Source organism: Quercus robur, chromosome 4 (genome assembly GCF_932294415.1).
Source record: "Quercus robur chromosome 4, dhQueRobu3.1, whole genome shotgun sequence".
NCBI lineage: Eukaryota > Viridiplantae > Streptophyta > Magnoliopsida > Fagales > Fagaceae > Quercus > Quercus robur.
The window spans coordinates 41,365,225-41,391,490 of record NC_065537.1 but is presented as its reverse complement, the minus strand read 5'-3'; the positions used below and the strand labels follow the sequence as shown (position 1 = coordinate 41,391,490).

General features: G+C 36.6%; 2 protein-coding genes and 1 pseudogene across 2 annotated transcripts; 2 read left to right on the top strand and 1 right to left on the bottom strand.

The window, feature by feature from the left end:
- The first annotated feature begins 694 nt into the window (after positions 1-694).
- LOC126721891 (uncharacterized) lies at positions 695-5,447 on the top strand. Its single transcript, XM_050424970.1, has 4 exons — positions 695-872; positions 2,690-3,009; positions 3,204-3,878; positions 5,235-5,447. Exons 1-4 carry the CDS (start codon positions 695-697, stop codon positions 5,445-5,447), a joined length of 1,386 nt encoding a protein of 461 aa, XP_050280927.1.
- Positions 5,448-12,487: 7,040 nt separating this feature from the next.
- On the bottom strand, positions 12,488-14,238 carry LOC126721797 (uncharacterized). Its single transcript, XM_050424856.1, has 2 exons — positions 12,979-14,238; positions 12,488-12,697 (listed from the first exon to the last, which is right to left on the bottom strand). The coding sequence occupies exons 1-2, from the start codon at positions 13,982-13,984 to the stop codon at positions 12,660-12,662; spliced, it is 1,044 nt and encodes a 347-aa protein (XP_050280813.1). The 5' UTR covers positions 13,985-14,238; the 3' UTR covers positions 12,488-12,659.
- Positions 14,239-15,859: 1,621 nt separating this feature from the next.
- LOC126721890 (subtilisin-like protease SBT4.2) lies at positions 15,860-16,663 on the top strand (annotated as a pseudogene).
- Positions 16,664-26,266: the final 9,603 nt, after the last annotated feature.

The window sequence follows — 26,266 nt, the reverse complement described above, 5'->3', positions numbered from 1 at the left end:
AAAATCATTTGAATGTGATAAAGAAATCAAATTTTGTTAAAGAAGATAAAACCATTGTTAGGTCTACCCATCCACCTCTTGAGACAGTCTTGGTAACCTGTAAAAAGACTGAGGTGAAGGCCTCCCCTTTCAAAATTGCTGATAATCAAACCCCCATCATTAGTCTTATTGAACAAAACAATTTTACTAATGAATCTTTGCATGTTATCGGTCAACAGCTTGACCGTATTGAAGAAAAAATTGATGAAAAAATGCCGTTTCAAAACTTGAGAAACCTTTGATTGATTTGCCTAGTCAAAGAGAAAAAGTGGTATTCAAAACCTCTCAGGCCAAAACTCTTGACATTGTTGAGAAAATGCTTTTTGATTTAAAAGTTAAAATTGAAGGTACTTCTAAGAGTGCTGCTTGCACCATTTCAAGAAAGGGAAAAGAAATTTTTTCTAATGAAAATACAGATTCTGGTTCCTTATCTTCTGTTTTTGCTTAAAAGGTTTTTGATGATGATTTACCAGAAATTAAAAGATTTGTTGGAAATTCCAAACCCATGTCTTTTACAAAAAATTGGTATTCAAAACCTACTCCTCCTGATACGCAATTTGAAGAAAGATCTTTTCAAACCCAATTTTCTGTTTCTACTGATAAAATTTATGAATGAAATATTGATGGTTTGTCTGAACAAGAAATCATTAATAAAATGGGTCATATGTCTATGGTTGGAATTGCTTATGTGAATAACCATAATCTTGATCACCTTGAAATTGTTGACCTTCTTATTACTCGTTTTTCTTGTACACTTCGTGGATGGTGGGATTCATATCTCACAGAGGATTCCAGAGAATCTATTAAATATGCTGTTAAAAAGAATGATGAAGGTTTGCCAATTTTTGATGAAAGTATTGGTAAAGGTATTCCTGATGGTGTCAATACCTTGATCTATACTATTCTCAAACATTTTGTTTGTACTCCATCTAATATTTCGTCTCAAATTTCTGATTATTTGAACAATTTGAGATGTCCTACTATGTCTGATTACAGATGGTACCAAGATGTTTTCATTTCCAGAGTGATGCTCCGGAAAGATTGCTACAAGCCTTATTGGAAAGAAAAGTTTATTGACGGTCTGCCTCCTATCTTTGCTCATAAGGTAAAACAAGAATTAATGGGTAAAAATGATTCTATTGATTATGATAATCTAACTATGGTGATATTTTAAACACTATTAAAAAACTTGGAATTAATATGTGCAATGATGAAAAACTGTTAAAACACCAATTAAAGAATAAAAGAAAAGCTAAATATGAAATGAGTAATTTTTGTGAATAATATGGTCTGCCCCCTATTGCTCCTTCGAGGCAAAAGGGTAAAAAACATGATAAAAGTCACAAAAATTATATCCATAAAAAATATAAAAAATACAAAACCAACTTTGTTAAACCCAATGATTTTTATGCTAAAAAGATAAATGTTTCTAAAAAATATGATAAACAGAGATCAGGTAAAGGTAAATGCTTTAACTGTGGTAAACTTGGACACTATAGTAAAGATTGCAAACAAAAACCTGGTAAGTTAAAAAATAAGTTTAGCATGTTAAATATTGATGATAAATAACAAGAAGAATTATTCTGAATCCTTGAATCAAACAATTTGTCTGATTCTTTGGAAGAGGATTTTTCTTCCTCATCTGATTCTTGCTATCAATTTGCTATTGATTCTTCTGATTCACCTAATATTAAAATTGGTTGTAGAGATTCCTATTACAATGTTATTAAATTTGTTAATGTTCTCACCAAAAGTGAAGAAAATGAAAGTTTGATGATTCAATTGATAAGTCAAATTCAAAACCTTGGATTACAAAAAGAATATTTGGACAAGTTCAAGTGAAATTTGATAAAAGATGAAACTGGTAAAAAACTAAAATCAACGATAAGCTTTGAAGAAACTTTGGAAAGATTTAATAAAAAGAAATTCGAAGAATTAACTGTTAATGATCTTCAACATGAAATCACTATTGTTAAACAAGAAATAATTGAGTTAAAAAATGAATTTAAAAATATGAAAAGTGTTAACAATGATCTTAGACAAGAATTATTACTGTTAAAAATTGATAAAAACCTTGATAAACAACAATTTGATAATGAACAAGATGAGCACAAGGATGGAGATGAATCCAATCAACAGACTCTTCTTTCTGATAAAGGTATTGTTGATAATTCTCTACTTAACCTTGTTGATAATTCTCTACTTAACCTTGTTAATAAAGTGCTTCCTCCAAAATGGTTTACAAAAGTTAAAATTGTTGTTTCTCATGATTATCATTTCACTGTTATTGCTATGATTGATTCTGGTGCGGATATGAACTGTATCCAAGAAGGATTAATCCCTTCAAAATATTTTGAAAAGCCAATTGAAAAATTGGTTTCTGCTAATGGTACTCAAATGAAGTTTAAATATGAATTGAATAATGCTCATGTCTGCCATGGTAATGTCTGCTTCAAGAATCCTTCTGTTCTTGTTAAAAACATGATTGATAAAGAGATTCTTGGATTTCCATTTATAAATGCTTTGTATCCTTTTCTTGTTGAACATGATGGAATTACTACTGATCCTTTTGGACAGAAAGTAAAATTCAAATTTGCTTTGAAGTTTGAAATTGATAATGATGATGCTTTAAATCTGATTCATGCTAAAGTTAAATATCTTAACTTCCTTAAGCAAGAAGTTAGATACAAGAAAATTGTTGAACAACTTTCTGATAAATTGTTGCAATCAAAAATTGATAATTTTCAGAAAATTCTGATTGATGATGTTTGTTTTGATGTTCCTAATGCCTTTTGGCATAGAAGGAAACATATTGTTGACTTGCCTTATGTTAAAGATTTTGATGAAAAAAACATTCCTACTAAGGCTCGACCTGTTCAATTGAATGCTGAAATTGTTGAGTTTTGCAAAAAGGAAATCAATGATTTACTTCAGAAAACCTCATTAGGAATAGCAAGTCCCCCTGGTTTTGTGCTGCTTTCTATGTTCAAAAAAATGTTGAGATTGAGAGAGGAACCCCTCGCTTAGTCATCAATTACAAGCCTTTGAATAAAGTCTTAGAATGGATTAGGTATCCCATACCCAACAAAAATGATTTGGTTCACGGATTGAGTAAGGTTGTGATATTTTCCAAGTTTGACATGAAATCTGGATTCTTCTGGTAGATCCAGATTAGTGAAAATGATAGGTATAAAATCGCTTTTACCACTCCTTTTGGTCATTATGAGTGGAATGTGATGCTTTTTGGTCTTAAGAATGCCCCTAGTGAGTTCCAAAATATTATGAATGATATTTTCAATTCTTCAAGCCATTTCACCATTGTTTATATTGATCACGTTCCTGTTTATTCCAGCTTTATTGATGAACACTGGAAACATTTGTATTCGTTTCTAGATACCATCAAAAGAAATGGTCTAGTTGTCTCTGCCAAGAAAATCAAATTGTTTCAAACAAAAGTCCGTTTCCTTGGCTATGACATCTCTGAAGGACAAATTCATCCTATAGATAGAGCCATTCAATTTGCTGATAAGTTTCCTGATGTTATCACTGATAAAACTCAGCTCCAGAGATTTCTTGGTTCCCTGAATTACGTTGCTGATTTTTACAAGGATATGAGGAAACAATGTAAACCCCTTTTTGATCGGTTACAAAATAATCCTCCACTTTGGTCTGATGTCCATACTTCTCTTGGTAAACAAATAAAATCTCATGTTAAGACATTGCCTTGCCTTGGTATTCCTACTGTTGATGCTTTCAAAATTGTTGAAACCGATGCTTCTGACATTGGTTATGGGGGTATTCTAAAACAAAGAGTTTCTCCAGAGTCATTTGAACAAATTGTTTGTTTCTATTCTGGAATTTGGAATAATGCACAATTAAACTATAGTACTATTAAAAAGGAAATTTTATCTATGGTACTATGTATTTCAAAATTTCAAAGTGATTTATTAAATCAAAAGTTTTTGTTACGTATTGATTGCAAAAGTGCTAAATATGTTATTGAAAAAATGTTGAAAATATTGGTTCAAAACATATTTTTGCTAGATGGCAAGCTATTTTAAGTGTTTTTGATCTTGATATTGAATATATCAAAGGATCTCAAAATGTTATCCCTGATTTTCTTACCCGTAAATTTCTGCAGTGTCACCATGGCAAGTAGGCGATCCAAAGACAAAAGCCCAACCACTGATAAACCACCTGTTAAAAAAGAACCTGTTTCTTCCCTGGAAATTGTTAACCGATTCACCCCCTTAGGTACTATCCCTAGGCCTAACTATTCCTCTGTCCTAGCCTCTTCCTATGATCCTTATGCTTTAACCAGTGTTTCCCAACCTGTTAAAACTATTTATCCTAGGGCTTCCAATGCTTCATAGTATGTTAAAAAACAATATGTTCAAAACTTGTTTTCTATTGAGTCAAATAAGGCCTCCATTACTGACCCCTTTAGGCTTGCTACTAGCTATTTTCCCCCAAAATTTCATTGGGTCCCTAAACATTTTCGGAAGGATGTGCAATACTATTCTGACATTTTGAGTCATGAGAATTCCATCACTATTAAAGCCATAAGAGACAAAGCTAATAGTGCCAAGATTATTTATCATAGTGTTTTCTTGAATCATATTATTTCCGAAGAAATGTGGGGTCCTAACCTTGCCTCCACAAGAATGATGCCAACTTCCACTGTTCCATATTCATATCATGATTATCTCACTGCCTGGTTCAGGTTCATACTTCATCAAAATGAAAATATGTCTCATTCATGGTTTGTTAATTTTGATAAGGATTTCAATTTTGATCTCCCCCTCTGGTTCATACACTGGTGGACCCAGTTTGGTTCAATTGTTGAAATATTCCCAGAACCATTAATAAATTCTTTTACATATTTCAAAAATGTGCTCAAAGTTGATTCCTATGGTGCTAAATTCCCTCCTCTGCTCCATTTCATTAAGAAATACAGGGTTCCTTGGATCCTGAAATGGCAATATGATAAGGAAGGTGATGTTCTCACTCGCCGTTGGTATGTTAAATGGTGGGATAAGTTTCCTCACACACAATTAGTTTTTAACAATGTTTCCAGAGAATTCTCATCCCCAAGTGCTTCTCCAGCATTAAGAATCTCTACCCTAGTGTAAAAAACTGAACTGGCTGATGCACCTGCTTCTACATCTGCTAAAACTGTTAAATCCATTGCTAAGCCTAGAAAAAAGGGTTCCCTTTTGGATGAGATTCGCAAGGACCTTGATGCTTTATATGCCCTGATTAAGATAATATCCAAAGAAAAAGAAGCTATTGATGCAGAAGATGAACGGTCCTCTGAAACTTCTGTTACAAAAGACCTTTACTACCCCTACAATCAGGAGTGGTTTGGACATGATGAAGAAGAAAGTCATGATTTTGTAGAAGACTGATTTCCCTATTTGTCTGGTCTACACAACGACCAAAATACTACAATGTTTACCCCATTGTGAAGTTTCCACTATTGTTTCACACCACTATGATGATGTTTTGGAAAAGAGATCCTTCATACTTTTAGTCATTCCAAGCTCACTTTTGGCAAGCTTTGGACATTTGAAGATCTCTCCTGCTGATTTCTCAAGATTTAGTCAAAAAGTGAAAATCATTATTCACTTTTTACTGTTCACTATTCACTGTTACTGTTCATTTTGAAATTTTGCTTATTTAAGGGAGGGGGGGGGGGGGGGTTGTCCCTTATATTAAACCAAGTTTTAAGTTTAGTTCTAGAGCCAGAATTCTCTTTAGGACTACTACTACTCTCCTTTAGAACTTCTCTCTAGAATTACCACTGTTCCCACTATTTCCCTACAAAGCCTTGTAACTAGAACTAATTCGAGCCTTGTAACTGATAAACTGTTGAGATCTTGTAACTACTACTGTAAGTTCTGCTACTTATTTTCAATATTAACTACTTTCAGTGTTCAGTTTGTTCTATACTTTAAATTGTTTTGATCTATATTGCTTGGCTGGTTCTACTGCCTTATTAACATAGAATGTTCCATGCCTACAAAATCTTAACCATTAACATAGAATTTTGCCTTAATTTAATTATATTTATAATAATAAATGAAAGATTAAGATTAAGTAGGTATGATAAATGACATGAGTTTTGTAGCTTAATTGACAATTATAGTGTTTTTAATGTAGATGTTTAGAGTTCAAATCTCTCGTTTTTCATTATAACTGAAATTATGAAAAATAGGTATGATAAATAAATAAAACATATAGTGAAGAAGGGCTTTTATTTTCTCACATCACTTTTTTCATATGGGTTATTTTACATCCATTTTTATGTGTTAAAATGTCGATATTTTCACATCAATTATGGAAATTTTCCCTAATAATAATTACAAATCATATGGTACTAACCATAAAAAAGAGAGAGAAAAAAAAATGACATATGGGATTATATGGAAGCACATAAAAATGAATCAGCCTTAAAATTCAAAACAATAATGCAAACGATAGTGCTGCATTACATATATACCATGACAGTTGATAAGTTTTGTGCCAAGTTAAAAAGGAAGCAAATGAGAAACGCCCCTTTCCCTAGTTAGTGAGCTATATTATCATTCAAAGAAATGCTTTGATATTCGTAAGGAAAGTACACTACAGCTATGGCATTTATCTTGGAATCATATTATAAATATCAGTTAGAACCTCCTCAGTGTTGCAATCCCACACAACGCCTGCTATGTCTGGTACTATTTCCCTTTACCGTTTCTTTGTGATTCTCACGGTCGCTGCCCACAGCATTTGTTGTGGTGCAACAGATAATGAGAAGGATGTTTACATTGTGTACATGGGTTCACTACCAGAAGATCGATATTCACCTGTGTCTCACCATCTCAGTGTTCTTCAAGAAGTTCTTGAAGAAAGGTATAACTCTTCATTGAATTTTTACCTTTTATCTATATTCTATAGTATTAATACAGTAATACTGCATCTGCATCTCTCATTCCAGTTAATTTCCATACATTTTTGTATATGTAAAATAGTACTGTTAATTGTTTCACATTCCATACACATAATGTCCATAATTTTGTTAGCTTTGGAATAGAAGAGAACAATGATTTTGATAAGTTTGTGTAAGAATTTACTATCAATTACTAGTTTTTTCTAAGAGGATAGCATGTATTTTTGGAACAAGGGAGAGAGAATGGGGCCGTAGTTTTCTTCTTCTTCTCTATTCAATTGATTCTCTACTACAGCCAATTACATGGATATCTTGTTTAAATATAAATGACAGCCCTTACACTTGTCCATCATGCACACGCCTAGATGCATGCTAGATAATGACCATATAGGGCACAAGTTCAAAATACATAGGAAACAACTACATTCATAGAAAGCTACAAAACATTAATTTTGAACAAATTTCACGTGTGATGTACACATTTTTATTTATTGATGCCTATGTTTTAAATGTGACGTGAGTGATGTTTATGACAATAACTTTGAACTAATTACTGCATTTTGTTATGTTGTATTATTGTAATAACTTATTTCCAATTATAATGAAAATAATGTGCAGGCATGAATGAGGTCCTATCAGTGTTTCCAAGTAGAACTCTCCAACTTCAAACGACAAGGTCATGGGATTTCGTAGGTTTAACTGAAACTGCAAAAAGAAATCCCACTGTCGAGAGTGATGTAATAGTTGGTGTTATTGACAGTGGAATTTGGCCTGAGTCAGAGAGCTTTAGAGATGAAGGTTTTGGTCCACCTCTTAAGAAATGGAAGGGTACCTGTGAAGGTGGCAGTAACTTTACTTGCAACAAGTAATTTCCGTTCTCCTAGAATTATATTGTGATTTTTCTTTTGAAAATTTTTCAAGCTTACACCTTAGAAAAGATAAAAATCGTTGTAAATTTTTTGGATTTCTGTTTGTACTAACAATACTAACATATCTAAACAATATACTAAGAGCCTTGTAATGCGACTGAAACTTTCTAGTATTTCCAATGAAAACATTTAGGGTTTAAAATTACTTTTATAAAAAATATACTATGAAATGTAAATTCTGCTGTAAACTTATTGGAGCTCGAGCTTACTCCTCGGGTGAAAGTACTTCCGCAAGGGATGATGAAGATCATGGTACCCATACTGCCTCAACAGCAGCTGGTAGCAAAGTACACGGTGTGAGTTTTTTTGGACTGGCAGAAGGCATTGCACGAGGAGGGGTTCCATCTGCAAGGATTGCAGCATACAAAGCCTGTGATCCACTTGGGTTTAAAGAACAAGACATCCTAGCTGCCTTTGATGATGCTATTGCAGATAGGGTTGACTTCATTACCATTTCAGTCAGTGGAGAGCCAATACCTTTTAAATCTAATGCTATTGCTATTAGTTCTTTTCATGCAATGGAGAAAGGCATACTCATCCTTCAATCTACTGGAAATAATGGCCCTATTGCATCAACTGTATCAAGTGTTGCACCATGGTTGTTCTCCATAGCAGCCAGCAGCACAGATCGTGAAATTATTAGTAAGGTTGTTCTTGCTAATGGAAAGACACTCATTGTAAGTATCTTCATCTTTTACATTTAATCTATTTGATCCTCATTATTGCCTTAAAATGTTCTTTACTTTCTAATTGTGCGCGAATTTGACATTCCCACCCATTGGCATCTTTACGGATCAGCTAGTTTTGATTGTAGCTCTAAAAGCCATTATGATTTATTTAATCTCTAAATACTATCTGGTATGAAGTGGTGTCCTGAAAATCTCATCCTTGAACATCTTCTACAAATTGTGATATTGTTGTTAAATACTAAATTTATTCCATAGAAACTAGAATAATTTTACTTAAGAAAAAATTTGTATCACATTTTAATTTTAATTTTTTGTTTTCAGGGAAGTGCAGTAAATTCTTTCACACTGAATGGAACAAAATTTCCTTTGGTATATTGGAAAGATGCCTCAAGCAATTGTTATGGTTCTGATGCTCGGTAACTTATATTCTTTTAATTGTTGTCAACCCCAAGTTTTCTTAAACCAGTGAAAGGTAACAATTTTTCTTGTCGTGTTGAATATCAGGTCCAATGCTGAAGGTTGTTTGGATAGCAGTTTGGTGGAAGGAAAAATTATCGTATGTGATGATATACAAGGATTTGAAGAAGCTTACAGAGCTGGCGCCCTTGGGGTAATCATGTTAAATGATGAAAGAAAAGATGTTGCTCTTATTTTTCCTTTACCTGCATCAACTTTAGCAATCCACCAATATGGTGCACTTCAATCTTGCTTAAGTTCTACAAAGTAAGGTTTCTATTTTTTTATTTTCCTCTGTAATTTTGCGATGTTTTACTTTTGCAGAATAATTAGATTTCAAATTTGAAATTTTGTTTGAATTCATTAAAATTTTTATATGTTGTTTAATGGCATACAATTTTCTTTGGTAAAAAAAAAATGCTACATGATCCTGAATTAACCTCTCAAGGTCATGTTTTTTAGAAACCCAAAAGGAAGTATACTAAAAAGTGAAGCTACTAAAAATACACATGCTCCTGTAGTTGCTTCCTTCTCTGCACGCGGACCAAACAGCGTCGTAGGATACATTTTGAAGGTTAGGCATCATAAGTTTGTAGTAAACATATATCCATTTCTTTCTGTTAGAAATACTGGAAGATTGTATTGTATTTCTTAATGAGAGAATATACATCAGAGCCTTATATAGGAGGCGTAAGTGTGCGGTACAAGTAAAGTGTAGTACAAGTACAAGTGTGGTATACAAGAAAGGTAATTGGGCCTAAAGCCCATAATATAATATAATATACATTAACAGCCCCCCTCAAACTCAAGGTGGATGTGAGACCAACTTGAGGTTGTCAACTAAATCACGAGTGCGTCTCTTAGGAAGTGACTTGGTGAAGATATCTGCAAGTTGATCTTTGGAGGAGACGGAGAAGAGCTTAAGAGCACCATGGACAAGATGATAACGGATAAAATGACAATCAATCTCGATGTGTTTAGTCCGTTCATGAAAGACATCATTGTGAGCAATATGAATGGCACTCTGGTTGTCACAATAAAGGGGAGTAGCAGAGGAGGTGGACACACCCAAATCCTTAAGAAGCCAGCGTAGCCAAAGGAGCTCAGATGTGGTATCAGCAAGGGCACGATATTCTGCTTCAGTACTAGAGCGGGCCACAAAAGTTTGTTTCTTACTTCGCCAAGAAATCAAAGAAGAACCAAGGAGAAAGCAATAACCTGTAGTGGACCTGCGATCAGTGGGATCCCCTGCCCAATCAGCATCAGAAAATGCACGAAGTACAAGAGGAGACTGAGCTGAGTAGAAAAGGCCATGGAAGAGAGTGCCCTTCAGATATCGAAGAATGCGCAGAACAGCAGCATAGTGAGTAGATCGTGGAGCAGACAGATACTGGCTCACCTGATGAACAGCATAGGAGATGTCTGGACGAGTAACTGTGAGATAAACTAGGCTGCCAACCAATCGTCTGTAAAGAGAAGGATTAGACAATGGTTTCCCCCCCGAGGGTGTCAAATGCGCATTAAGTTCAACCGGAGTGTCAACAGTCTTGCTGTCAGTGAGTCCAGCTCGAGATAAAAGGTCAGAAGCATACTTGGCTTGAGTAATATAAAGACCATCTGTGGAATGAGTAATTTCAAGACCCAAGAAATAACTGAGATGTCCAAGATCTTTCATCTCAAATTGCTGACTGAGAAAATCCTTGAGTTCTTGAATGCCACTGAGGTCATCACCGGTTATGATCATATCATCCACATATAGAAGAAGCAAAATGGTGCCTTTATCAGTACGACGAAGAAATAAGGCAGAATCATACGGACTGGCAGTGTAACCCAAGCGAAAGATAGTGGAGCTGAACTTGGCAAACCAAGCTCGTGGAGCTTGTTTAAGACCATAAAGTGCACGTCGAAGATGACAAACCTTGTTTGAGTCAACAGAGAGACCAGGAGGAGGTTGCATATAGACTGCTTCACTCAAATCCCCATTAAGGAAAGCATTTTTAACATCCATCTGAAAAAGATCCCATTTACTAGCAGCAGCAACAGCTAAGAGGGCACGAACAGATGAGATACGAGCAACTGGAGCAAAAGTCTCTTCATAATCAATCCCATACTCCTGTGTAAAACCTTTTGCAACAAGCCGAGCCTTGTAGCGCTCAATGGACCCATCAGAGCGAGTCTTGATCTTATAGATCCACTTACAACCAACCACAGACTGTCCAGGAGGAAGAGTGACCAGATCCCAGGTATGGTTTTTGGTTAATGCATCAAGTTCCTCTTTCATTGCAATCTGCCATAAAGGGTCAGTGGAGGCCTCACGATAGGTTTGAGGCTCGTGAAGTGTAGAAAGGGCAGTGTAACAATGATAGTCAAGTAAATGTGTAGGAACGGATCTTACCCGGGTTGAGTGGCGATGTGGAATGTCTTGTGGAGGATCTTCAGGCGGAGCAGGAGCAGGGGACCCAGGCTCAAGGTGGGGTAGCTCGTCATCAACCTGTTCATCTTCAACCTGTCTAGGAGAAGCATCAAAAATATCTGGAGAGAAGTCCAAAGAAGGATCAAAAGTATTTGTAGAAGGAACAAGAGACTCGTCTGGAAAGATTTCTAAAACAGAGGAGTTAGTTAAGGAAGAACGAAAGTGAGAGAGCTCAACAAACAATCGGTGTTCCCAAAAGACAACATTACGAGAAACACGAAGACGATGAGAGACAGGATCATAACACCTAGCTATACCCCTTTTGAGTTTCGCCATAACCAAGGAAACAACAAAGTCTAGATCGAGGCTCAAGTTTGTTGTGCTCATGAGGCTGAAGAAGAACGAAACAAGCAGATCCAAAGGATCGAAGGTGATGATAATCAGGAGGTGACCCAAAGAGACGCTCATACGGAGTCTGATTATGAATGACAGCACTTGGAATGCGATTAATCGCATGAACAGCATTAAGAGCAGCTTCACCCCAAAAAGGGGCAGGAACTTTGGCAGAAAGAAGAAGAGCACGAACAGTGTCAAGAATATGACGAAGTTTTCTTTCGGCTCGACCATTTTGCTGAGAGGTACCTGGACAAGTTAGATGATGCACAGTGCCATAGGAATGTAACAAAGCTTGAAAAGCATATTGAGTATATTCAAGAGCATTATCAGAACGAAAAGTTTTGATACGTTTGGAGAATTGGGTTTCAACCATTTTGGCAAAGTTGCTGTATATTGGTAAAATTTCAGAACGAGATTTCATAGGAAATATCCAACTATAACGAGAATAATCATCAATAAAGACAACAAAATATCGGGATCCACCAATACTAGCAACAGAAGAAGGCCCCCAAACATCAGAATGAATTAACTCAAAAATACTATTAGAAAAGGATTCACTGTTATTAAAAGGCAAAGCTGGTTGTTTTCCTAACTGACATGAAGTACAATCAAAATTGTCTTTGGACACAGAACCCAACAGACCCCTAGAAGCTAACTGTTGTACCCGAGAAGATGATGCATGACCAAGACGAGAATGCCAAAGTGCAAGAGATGGTAAGGAAGAAACTGCAGCAGCTGCAGCAGCAACAGAAACAGGAGCAACAGGTGGAAGATGAAGATTGTCCACGGGAAACATACGCCCAACTCTAGGGCCGGTCCCAAGCTCTTGTCCCGTCCTCGGATCCTGCACAATACACCCAGAATAGTCAAAAATAAGGCGATAACCTAATTCAGCTAATTGTCCCACAGAGCACAAATTATAGGATAGGTCAGGTACATGGAAGACTCCAGGAACAGAAAGGTTAGAGGTTGAAACAAAACCTAAACTATTTCCATGCATGGTGGAACCATCAGCTATATGAATATTTAGAGGATGTGGTGCAGGGTCAAGTTTGGAGAATAAGGATGAGTGAGGTGTCATGTGATTGCAGCAGGCAGAATCAAAAAGCCAAGTTTGAGACTTACCGGGTAGAACAGATAGGGCAGTGGAAAGAGATGCATTACCAGCCATACGAACAGCCTGAGCTATGATCTCCTGTAGTTCAGTGGGGGAGAGGTTGATAGTGGATCCAGAAGACTGGGACTCAGCTGAGGTGGAAGCCATTGGCAGAGTAGGCTCAGTATTAGCAACAGCAGCAGTAGATTTGTTGCGACGGAAACAAGTCTCAATGGTGTGGCCAGAACGCTTGCAATAGTTGCAGACTTTTTTGTTGGACTGCTTGCGACGATTGTGAGAGCCAGAGGAATCACTTGATTGCTGAGGTTGCTCTATGAGTGGAGTAGATGGAGTAATAGCCAAAACATTGAGCTTATTCTGGGCTTGAAGGGTTGCAAGACGAGCTTCTTCTCTAACTAGCTCATTCACAGCAGTATCAAGAGAGGGAGCAGGACTGCGATTTAGAAGCTGACCTCGAATGGGCTCAAAGTCCTTGTGAAGTGACATCAGGAATTCATAGAGGCGAAATTCATCTCTGATGGAAGCATATTGCTGAGCATCCTTTGAGCATGCCCAAGTTGGATCAGAAAGGTCAATTTGGTCCCAAATGTAGCGAAGCTGATCATAATAGTCATTGATGGATTGCCCTGGTTCTTGCCTGAGTTGATGCAATTCAACCACTAACTGATATTTCATGGATCCATGAGTAGTGGAGTACCTTTTGGCCAACATATCCCATGCAGATTTTGCATCATCAAAGCTGCCCAACAGATTGGAAATAGAGGGAATGGAAGTGTTCCGAATCCATGTGAGGATCATGTGGTTATGACTATCCCATTCAATCATGCGACCAAGAAAAACAGCATCTTCTTCACTTGCTCCCTTGACAGGAATAATCATTGCACCAGTACAATAATGCCAGAGCATGCGACCCTTAAGAAAACTGCGCATAGCTTGAGACCAAGATAAGTAATTTTTATTCCCCTCCAATACAGTATTGATGGGGCGAGGAACAAAATTATCCTTTTTATCCATTTAGAGACACAATATGCAAAAACAAACAGCAGAAATGAAATCTACGCGAAAAACTGGGTAAGGAGAACCTGGACAGAAAAAGTCAACCCTGGAAAAGTCAACGGTCAAAGGTCAACGGCCAGTCAAAGTCAACGGTCAACTGAAGTCAACGGTCAAATCCAGATTCAGAAGGTGACGTCAGCGGATGACGCAAGCAGTGACGTCAGCAAGCTGTTAGGGCTGACGTCAGCGATGACGTCAGCGAGGCTGTTGAGGCGCGTGGAGGCGCGTGACGGCGCGTGAAGGCGCGTGTCCAGAAGCTGCTGGCGCGTGGTGGCGCGTGTGGCGCGTGATCGGCGGGGCAGCAACTTTGAGCGGCGCGTGGGGGCGCGTGCAGTCTCCGATGGCGACGAGGCTTCCACGATTGTGTAGATCGGCGCTGGACGATCTCAGTGGTACCTTCAAAATCGTAATCGGAGCAATAATTGCAGCGGAGCAGTGGTCTGTGCAGTGTGAAACTCCTTAACGACGGCGGCTGCAGGTCCGGAACCCAAGGACGACGGCTGGATGACGTCGGAAGTTCAACGGCGAGAGGCTGCAGCGGCAGTGTGATGGCGGAAGCGTTGTTAAAAAGAAAGCCACACTAATGAAGACAAGACTGCTAAGAAAAGGTCAGAGCAGTGGCTCTGATACCATGTTAGAAATACTGGAAGATTGTATTGTATTTCTTAATGAGAGAATATACATCAGAGCCTTATATAGGAGGCGTAAGTGTGCGGTACAAGTAAAGTGTAGTACAAGTACAAGTGTGGTATACAAGAAAGGTAATTGGGCCTAAAGCCCATAATATAATATAATATACATTAACACTTTCTCTAGCTCTCGTTTGTTGTGACTTTTGGATTCTCTAACACTATATTTGATAAAAACTGCAGCCAGACATAAGTGCTCCATGACATAGTTGTCAAATCGTGAATCGTATCGTGAATCGATTTTTTATTTTTCCGTATCGTGTATCGTATCGTATCGTGTATCGTAAGATACACAAACATTTAATAAAATTTATAAAAAATTATAGATATACATATATAAAGGGTATATTTATTATAAATTTTGAATATATTTAGCTAATGACTAATTTATTCATCACTTATGTAATAATATTTAACAAGCTAACTAAATAAATCAAACTAGCACGTGTTTATAACATACACATTCAAATTGCTTAAATTCAAAAGTGATAATATATAACAAATGACCCAAAAATTAATTTATTTTCATCATATTGGCTAATCAACCTCATCTAAGTCAATACTATCATCATGTGTTATCATTTTGCAAATTTATTTCTTCATTAAAATTTTCTTCATCGTCATTAACATTTACTATCTCTTCTTGTCTGTTCTTCATCGGCATTCTAGTTTCTTGGACTTATAACAATAGTGAAAAAAAATAAAAATAATTATATTTTCAATTAATATCTTATTCATGATATAGAAAATAAATTTGTAAATATTAAAGTGAAGTGTAAGTGTGTACTATGTAGTCCAAATTTTGTAGAAAAAAGAGAGGAAAAAAAAACTTATGAATATGTTATTATATTAAGTTAAATTAAGTAACCTAATAATTTTGTATTTAAAACAAATCTAACAACTTGTAAGATTCAAATAAAAGTACAAGTCTTAATAAAAAATCTCATTTTAAAGCATTTGTCTATGTATCGTATGATACATACGATTTTACGGTACGATACGATTCATACGATACACACACACTGTATCGTACGATTCATGTGCACTTACGATACGCCGATACGATACAGAACTTTTTACACACGATACGATACGTATCGTACGATACGTATCGCGTATCGTACGATACTGACAACTATGCTCTAGGAGTAGATATTTTGGCAGCATATTCCCCCGATGCTTCACCTTCTGGTGTTGATGAGGATAAAAGGTCTGTGAAATATAGTATATTGTCTGGAACCTCCATGGCTTGTCCACATGTAGCGGGTGCAGCTGCTTATCTTAAAACATTTCACCCAGATTGGTCTCCTTCAGCAATCAAATCTGCCTTGATGACCACTGATATATTCACTTTGCCACATTTTCTGCTATATCATTTTTTGCTAAGATAAGTTAACTTGCTATATGTTCTTGTTCTTACAGCTTGGCCAATGAATCCCACAAAGCAAGATGAATATGCAGATGGTGAATTTGCTTTTGGGGTTGGCCGTATCAATCCTGTGAAAGCAATAGAGCCTGGTTTGGTGTATGAAGCCTCTAAAGATGACTACCTCAAAATGCTTTGTAGCATGAATATTAGTTCTTTTGGTACTTGTCCAAAGGACGTTAGAGGATCTCCAAAGGATTTGAATTACCCGTCAATGCAAGCTTAAGTGGAGGCAGTCAAAAGTTTCACGGTTGGTTTTCCGAAAACTGTTACAAATCTGTTACAAATGTAGGCCCTGCTGATTCAAAGTATGAGGCAAAAGTAGTTGCAAATTCTGAGATCAATGTTAGCGTGAAACCTAGCACTCTCTCTTTCAAGTCTTCAGATGAGAAGAAGTCTTTTATTGTGACAGTGTTTGGGAAAGGATTACACACTAGTCACAGATTATCTGCATCACTTGTGTGGTCGGATGGCACCCATAATGTAAGAAGTCCAATTGTTGCGTATACAAATGAATCATAAAATGTTTTGTCATTGCCCTTTCATTTACATTGCGTAGTTAAGGGGGCCATTCATAGTATCCCCCTTAACTATAAAATCAATCAATCTCCCCCTCAACTATTAGAAATAAGCAAATAACCTTCTATCGTCTATTTTTTTTTATTATGCTTTGTTTGTTTCTGTAAAATTGTAATTTATAACTATTTTGTGTTAGTTTTAATTCCGTGTCAAATTTGATTGTAATTTCTTCAATTATTTTTCCCTGTATGTATGTGGGTTTTATTGTAAGGGATGAGTGTGAAAGAGTGTGAATACTCAAGCTTAAAAGGATGAACAAGTGGATTTTGCGAATGTCTCGCAAGAAGCCTACCCGCGAAAGAGCCATGTGTAGAGCACATGACTGGAAGATGAAGAGTCATGTCAGCTTGGAGGTTTTCCCGAGTGTCTCGCGGGAAATGCCATCCCGTGAAGTACTCGCGAAATTTTTTGTTTGGCAAAAAGTTATGTTTTGCTTTACTAAGTCTTTACTCACACTATATATACCCTCATTATCCACAAAGTGTAAGAAGTGATTTTCAGAGAGAAAACCCTAGAAAATATACTTGAGAGTTAGAGATTGTTATACCCACAATCATCGACATATTTCCTTATGGTTTTTCTCAATTCCTACCTCTTCATCTCCATATCTTTGAGAGGTTGATAGTCCAAACACTTATTACACTCATCCTGAGTGTAAAGTAAGAATTTGGTGCTGTTGGGAAGCATTGGAAGGAGCCATTTATTGGCGGATGCAATCGGGTTGAATTGCGAGATCTGGAAAGCTAGAGAAGACAAGGTTCCGAGAAGCCAGTTGGTAGCAGGAGCTCGGAGGGCTCAAGTACATGGGGTAGACTAGGCTTGGAGGGTCTTTTGTTATTTGTGTACTCCAACTTTATTCTCTAGTAGATTGATTTCGACTTGGAGGGTCGCGGAGAGGTTTTTCGCCGAGTTCTTCGGTTTCCTCTTCGATAACATGTCTTGGTGTTATCTTGTGTTTGCATCTATCTTCCCTACTCTTTAAGCTTTTCTTTTATTGTTGATAATGGATGAATATGACTTAGGGTAGTGTTATCGGTTATTTACGATCATTTACTCTTGTTCCGCACTTAGTTTGAGTTAGAGTAAAAGTTATCTAGTTGTAATTTTTGATTGGGGGTCTGAACAAGCTCTTGTGTTTTTACACAAATCCGAGCTTTCAATTTCAATGGAAAACATTATGCAAAGATAGTTTTCCATATTTTATAGTGTTTAGTAACATTAGAAAAAATGAGTCAAAGGAAAACTATCTTTAGTCAATATTGTTGATGCCTTGCGGTGGTTCGACCAACCATTGCGGAGATGCTCGCATGCCCTTGAAGTGCATACACGAGGTGTGTTATGCGGGCCCGGGGAGTTCAGGTGCTGTGAAGAAGGGTATACCTCAAGTGTGTGACTGAAATATGAGTTAATTTTAATTGAGTTACCTAAGGTAAGTGAAGTTGTCACCAATCATTGAGTTTTTTCTAAGGTGTGATTGGTCACCTGACTCTATTTGATTTTATTACCAATCCTAGGTTAAGAAAAATGTAGTTTTTCCTAATCTAATGTGGATGGATAAAAAATCTTGATTCTTGAGTTTGGAAGTCTGGTTATGTGTGGGGAAGGTGTTAGGCACCCTACATTGCCTATCCAATGACAGTCCTTTGTTTTGATAAAATCTTTATTTTTGGACATTGACAATTAAAAACGAGCTATTGGCATTAGCTTTCGGGCTTTAAACGAATTGGGCTTTGAGGTGTGGTCTCAAAAAAGGTGCGATCTTGATCGATGCTTCCTTAATTTGTTTGGAATTGTTGCCAAATTTCTACGACAAAAATCTGGCAGCATTTTCGCCTTGTTTTCATGGCGGAAATCCAGTAGCACTTCGCCTTAGGTGCATCTAGAAAACAAAACATTATTCTCGCCAATCTTTTGCTGTGAGAATACGGCAACGGAGGTGCCCAATTTTCATGGTGAAAATTTGACAGAGTTTTGCGTTTGGTGAGCTATGGTGCATCGGCAGGGTTTCATGCTTGTGTTTATGGCGCATGCCAACATGCTTGTGCTAAGACGAGCTGGAGCCCCTCAAAGCATCAAGCACATTGATGCGTGTCGCATACACGTGGAAACCAATATCACTCAGGTGACATGGATTGAGACAATCACGTTGCGATGATCATGCATACAATATAGCATGAATATGCACCTACAACAATTGCCTTGAGCACATACCCACACTACAAGGTCAAGAGCACTTGTGACTAGAGAGGGTCGCTCACGTAGCCATAAGAGACCATCATACAAAGTGCATGATCACCCATATATAGACATATATAGATATACATACATTATGTACAATGCTATCATACAGAGCGGGAAAGTAAAGCAGATATTGCTAACGTTCCAAGCATATGGCTTAGCAAGGTACAGGAAATGTAAATTAGACATTGCCATAACCAGGGAACGCGGCCGAAGCAAAATGCAGGAAAGATAAAAGGTACAAGGAAAAGAGAAACCTTAGTACATTGTTCTAGAGAAAAGGGTAAGAGAAAGAGAGAAAACCACTTAGGGAGGCTAGGCCTCCTAATTTACTAAACATTGCCCTTTTTGGGCTTGTGTCTTCTTGCTTGCATCCTTGCCCTTTTTGCTTGCACCCTAGCTCCGAGCATGTACATGTAATGACAAAGGAAACAAGCTAACAGACAAGCAAAGAAACAACAGGAAAGAAAGCATGCAAAAGGACAAACTATCAAAGGGAGCCAAATGGGGGCAAACAAGCATGTTATCAAGCAAAATGGGGTGTTTTAGGAGGACAAATGTAGGTTTGGATTTAGTGTCCATAGTTCCATAAGATTGGAGTATGGACGACACATGTACCATCAAGTGAAATTCCTAAAATGGACTTGAGGTCTCGTGTATCAAAGATGGGTGTGAACTTGCACGAGATTGTAGGAACTAAACTTGATGACACAAACAAGCACACATAAGGACTCATGCATGAACATGTAGGCAAGTGTGCAAAGATGCAAAGAAACAAAGAGAGCCAAATGGGTGGCACAAAGCAAACAAGGCAAGCATAATATCATTGCATGGAGTGGAGGGAGGTATGCATCAAGCACACCAACATCACTGAGATGTGTCTCAGAAGCGGTTACATCCAAACACGCCACAAGAGAGACAGATGTAGCCAAACACAAGCAAGTGGCCCTAAAGACTAACAAACTCAAGCCCACAGAGGGCCAAGCATTGCAAAACCTAGATCTAGGCAAGCAAACATGGATATAAATCATAAAAGCAAGCAAGCAAGCATACACATGCATAAAGGAAATGATCTAAACCCTTTAATGTAGACCAAGGTGTATAGATGTAGGCCTTGACCACAAGATCTAGATCTACACCCTACCTAAGGGCCAAGACACAAGAAAAAGGCATAACAAGAGAGAAAAAGGCAAAGCCAAACACTAGACATAGCATCCAACATGTAGATCTAGATAAATGATCATGGCAAGGAGCATATCCACGTACAGATCTAAGCATAGACATGGCAAGGAGCACATAAATATATAGATTTAAGCATAAACATAGTATTTAGGCATATTCTAGCCCAAGAAGGCTGGGCCAACATCATCAAAGCAATAAAACATGGCAAAAAGCAAGTAGATATGCTAGGAAAGCTACAAAACATGCTAGGAAGCAAGATAAAGCAAGAGATATACAATGGAAAGTTGAACCAAAAAAAAAAAGATATACTATGGAAAGAAATAAAACATGTTGTACAGCAAGATAAAGCAAAGGGTGTAGATAGTAGTTAAAAAGCTACATCTACACCCTTAAAACCTTAAATCCAAGGTCCTAAGGTCAAGGAGAGGAAAAAGAGTGTAAGACCACTACCTTTTGATTGTTGAGAAAAGAGAGAAATCAAAAGTTTTTGGATGTGTTTGGGAGAGAATTTAGAGAGGAAAAGAGAGAGAATCTGCCTAGAAAAGTACTCCAAAAATGCCCAAAATTGTTTTTATTTTATTTTATTTATCTGAGGGGGTGTAGGGGTTAAATAGATGAAAAAGTGACTCTTTAGCTTCCAGTAGCCACTTAGTGGCTTTTGGTTAGGTCCGGCGGCCCTTTAGTGGCCGCCGAGTCTAATGCTGACATCAGTAATCTCACTTCTTCCCCGATTCAACTTCAGATGCATATTTGAAGGTCTTCCCAAATTACGATAAAGATGATCTTGATGTCCCTAGGAATATCTGGATGTCTAATTTCTAGAACACTAAAGAAGTTGAAATTCTGATGGTCAAATAAAAAGTTATGGCCTCGGGAAGCATGCTGACGCGCTCCAACTAGCTTTCGAGATATCTTAACTGTTTTAACTCTGATTTTGACCCATGAATAGTCATTGGAAAGGAAATTCAATAATCTTCGCAATGACACTGGTCCCAACCCGTTCTAATGGACAGATCACAATTAGGGTTTTCGATGCCTTCTAAAGTCAACCTCGAGTCAAGCTTGGTAAAAGTTGACAAAAATCTCCAAGCAGCTTGGGTTTGATGTAAAAGCATGAAAAATGTTTTTTTGAGATGATTTTGACCAACTTTGACTTTCGATCACCAGGGGCGTTTTGGTCATTTTGACCTAAAATGGCACTTTGAGTGCTCTGATGCTCGAATGGGTTATGCCATGTCAATCTAAATGTTTTCGTGACCCCATGGAGAAAATTTAATATTTTTGGAATTTTCGAGGTCCCGCATGCCAATCGAGAGCGGACAGAATATGGTATTTACAAATATAAAAAGTATGACTTATTTTAGAGATTGTTTTCCACTAATCTTTTTTGGAAAACAACTCTATCTCATAGCAAGCTGAATAAGGGAAGTTAGGAAATTATATTTCAACTCATTTAAGGTTGCTACCAAACATAGGAAAATGAGATAATTTTATAGAAAACATCATCGCTGAAACAAACAAAGTGTTAAAACCTAATGAAATCATTTTATATTTCATACCAAAATTGACTAATATACCCTCCCTCCCGTTGAGGGGATTTTAAATGACCTAATAGGTCATTGTCCCAATCAAATGATATTGGATGTGAGTGATCATGTTTAAATTGTCTAAGTCACCTCTCATGTTTCAGTAACTTGACTTGTTAGTCTCACACATTACACGCTTAGTTTTTGCTACCTTTGGTACATGGTTTGATGTCTTGTTGGTGGCCTTAAGAAGATTCATACATACTAGTGTGTTTTAAGCTAAATTGAAATATTTAGTGGAAATTCTTAAAAAAATCGAGTTGATTGTTTGTTTAAGAGATTTGAGAGTAGCATTTGTTGAGTGTTGTGTCTCAAAGTTGTATAAATTGAGAGTTGAGATGAATCATATGCATAATTGTTCCATATTTTTACATATTTCAATCTCTTTGAGACTTTTGAGTGTGTCTCCTTTTATTTTGAATGTTTTGCTTTCTTAACATAGGCTTAACACTTGATTAGATTGATTGAACAATTTTGGAATTTCCTTGATTCATTTCTGATTGATCAAAGCTTTTTAGCCTAGTTTCCTAAAAGTATGTGTATTTTTCAAAGCTGCTCAAGGTTTTTATTTTTTTGTTTTTATTTTGTTTTTCCCACATCTCTTGGTAAGTCACTCTAAACCCTTATTTTTCATTGTTCATGCACAAGTCATATAGAAATTAGGGGTTTCATAAAAATTGTCCATGAAATAAAATTCGGGCCTTAATAGCAAAGAAAAAAGGCAGACCTGATGCAAGGATTGGTGGGATGACCCTAAAATAGGGGATTAATTGATCGGAAAGCTTGGGTAGGAGTAGGATAAAAATCTTTTTGATTCGCTAGCTGGTGGTCCTCTCAAATCCCATTTTCTGATTGATAGGTAGTCTGAAAAGCCGTTGCGTGCTACCTTGTAGTTTAGGGGGTACAGTTAGGGTGCCCCTTTCTAAAACTTATACTTCTTTTTAATAAAAGTTAAGCTTTTTGGAACCCTAGTTTTGAAGTTAATTGTCTTGCTCTTGTAAACACTAATCATAAGTGGCAAAAGCCACCGAAATTCTCATTTTTTGTCTAAAAGCTCTCCTTGCCATAATTCTCTTTGGAAGTAGCCCTTACAACCCCTTGATTCCAGCGGGTTGCCAACTTGTTCAATTAGGATCATAAATTTCACAGAATTCATCTTCAATTTGAGTAATTTATGTAAATGTTGGGAAATCATAGTTCATATTTGCAATTGAGGAGTTAGGGTTAAATTTCACTTCCAATGTTTGATAAAGTGCTCCAAATTATTTATATTGGTTCTTAAACATCTTGCATGTCTCTTGTCATTCCATTCATATAGAATTAGGACATGCATCAATTTTGTGTGTTGTGTTTCAGTGATTATCTTGGCACCCAGGAAATCACTTCCTCACAACTCTTCCTTAGCCTTTTGTAGACCTTATCTTCCCATCAACACCTATGACATTACTTGTTTCCTCAACTTCGATTGCAAAGAGAACCATGAAAATCTCAGAATCCATAGCAAGATCTTTAGTGAGTGTGTCTGATCCATTTAGATGGGTTGAGTGAGATGTGTATCCCTCATGTCATCCATATTTGAGTTCTACTAAAATTTGTTCTATTGGGACTCCTTTGCACACTTTCAAAGTGTTTATTTAGGGAACAATCTTTACTGTGGTTTTGTTTTTGCTAGTTGTGTTGATTTTGCAAACATGTTAGTTATGTGGCTCAAAATGAAATATATTTGTTAAGTAACATCATTTGGAACTCGAGTTCCAATGTGAAGAACTTGAGACTGTAAACTCGAGTTCCACTGAGAACATAACAAAAATATATCAATTGATGTTTTTCTCCATGGAACTTGAGTTTTTGAGACTAGAGTTTCACATCTGGAACTCAAGTTCCAAACAATGCTACATAACTAATATATTTCATTTTCGGCTACATAACTAGTATTTTTGCAAAATCAGCACAATTAGCAAAAAAGGCGCTGATATGGTATCTACTACTCTTGGGATTCCCAGAATTAAGAATTAGGTTATCTCTTCTATACCGAACCATCTTTAAATACTCTTTTGACTACATTTTGTGATAGAGAGAAGACTTGGTTCATTGGCCCTAGTGTCGCCTCCTTAGATTGAAAAGTCTATTTGGTAAATAGAATTATGAGTCATATCCTAATCCTATTACTTCTTTTCCATGCAAACACCATCACCATTGCACAAGGCATATTTTTTGTATGCTCTGTTGATTGATGTTTCCTTTGATTTGCATTCTATTTTTTGCAAGTCTATTTTATTTGTCTATTTCACTAATGACAAGATAATTGATTTATTTTACCCTATGTTCATCACCAAAATTCATTTGCATTTTGGTTTTTCCATTCCTCCTCTCCTTCTTGCAGTCAAGCTACAAATGCCCATAGGGTCTTGCTCCCTTAACAAGATTGAAGCTCAAAAGCACAAGAAAAAAGTTAAGGGCCAATAAATAGAAGTTTCTACTTCAGAAGCATTAGAAGAGGAAGAGTTGTAGAAGATGATGATTCACCCTTACTTCTTTGGCCTTTGCACTGACTATATGGGATCCCATGGCTTGACTACAAATTGTGGTATATGTTTAGGCTACTGGAAAAGGATTACACACTAGTAAGTAGTAACAGGTTATCTACATAACTTGTGTGGTCAGAAGGTGCTCATAATGTAAGAATTCCTATTGTTGTGTATACAAATGAAACTTAGAAAGTCTTATGTCATTGCCCTTTCATTTACTTAAATAACAACTATAGGGCCATTCAAAGTATTGCTAAAACTGTATAATCGATCAATGTCCCTAAACTAAATAGCCTTCTATCGTCCACTTTTCTGTTAAGACCTAATGAAATCATTTTATATTCCATACCAAATTGACCAAAATACCCTTCCTCCAATTGAGGAGGGGATTGCATATGATTTTATAGTTAAGAGAAATGCTATGTTCATAACATTTTTACAATAATTTCGCAATAAATTCTAGGTGGCAAACTTTTACTGGTTATAAATTGGGCTCATCACTTAAATTACTTTTTTGTCTACTAATAACAACCTACCATCTGAGATTTGTTGTGAAATTGTTGAGAAACTATTATGGATGCAGAAGGGGAAAATTTTGGGAAATCAACATGCATCATCATATAGGGTATTAAATATGCTGTAGAAATAAGTCTAAGGATCTACTTCAAATTTGGAATAATTCACACAAACAAAGAATCTGAAATTTTGAAGAGGAGAATCGTACATTTGATTCATCTATTTTGAAAACAAGAACTTACCAAAAACTTGAAATATTTACCAAGTTTTGATCAAACCTTGTACCACTTGATCTTAACCTTAGTAACTATATGTATGGTAAAGAGTGTGGGTTCTTTTGGTTGAAAATCAACCTTTGTGGGCACAAATGCCCATGACGAGTTGTTTCTCCTTGTGGGAAGTACGCTCCAGCCTAGGGTGGACCAGACGGAGAGTTTAAATGGAGCCACCACTTAGATTAGGTTTAGGAATCATATATATAGTGCCCTTGTGAAGGATGATCTTTACCAGAGCACGTGTCTAGAGTTTAGGTATAGGGATGGGAAGGTGTTAGGCACCCAACTCCACCCGACCCGTGGGTTGGCCTCCACTTATTTTGTTTCAAATCCTAGTCCTATCAAAGGGTTTTCTAATTGACTATTCTAAACTCACACACTCTAACATGCATCTAATCACACAAACATGGAATATTATCCCAAAATCTTAGCATTCATCTATCATGGCATTTAATAATCACATTATCCAAGACCAGCAAGTATATCAAGGCATGAGCATCATGGAATGTTAATATCAAGCAATCCAAATACCCAAGCATGGCATCAATCAATCACATTCATCATGTTCATCAAGCAACTCATGTCAATCAATCAAATGCATGTTCATATTCATATGTATGACTTATCTTACTTACCTCACTGCATTACAGCACCTATGCGTCAATGCATATTCATATTTATATGCATGTTCATGGTGTTAATTCAATCGTAAGCCCTAATCATATAATCTAAGCAAAAGGAATTAAAACATTTTATACTATTGACTTGAGGCCTAAAACAAATATAAAAGAGAATAACAAAAAGCTAAAACATGCATGTAACCGAATAAGAACAAAATTAAGTGAATTTGGGTTTCTAGGCTGAACCTGTAACCTGCCTAATAATATGGCAAGCATACATCAATCAAAACCTAATCTAAACGACCTATTATGCTTTCTAAACAAACTAAAAACAAACCTAAACTACGCAGGAAGATAATAATGCAAACAAATAGGAGTGAAAACAAACAAAAAGAGAGATTGTAGCAAGAACAAGTACCTTACACAAGAAACTTTTAAAGCTTAATTTTGATAGTTCCCCTCAGTCAATCTACAAAACAAAATACCTAGAGGGTTAGTAAGTTTAACTAGAAGGCTTTGGGACTAAAATAAGTCCTAGCCAAGAAACTTTAGTTTAGGATGCTTTTCAAAGTAAAAAAGCTTCTCTTTGAATCACTTTTTT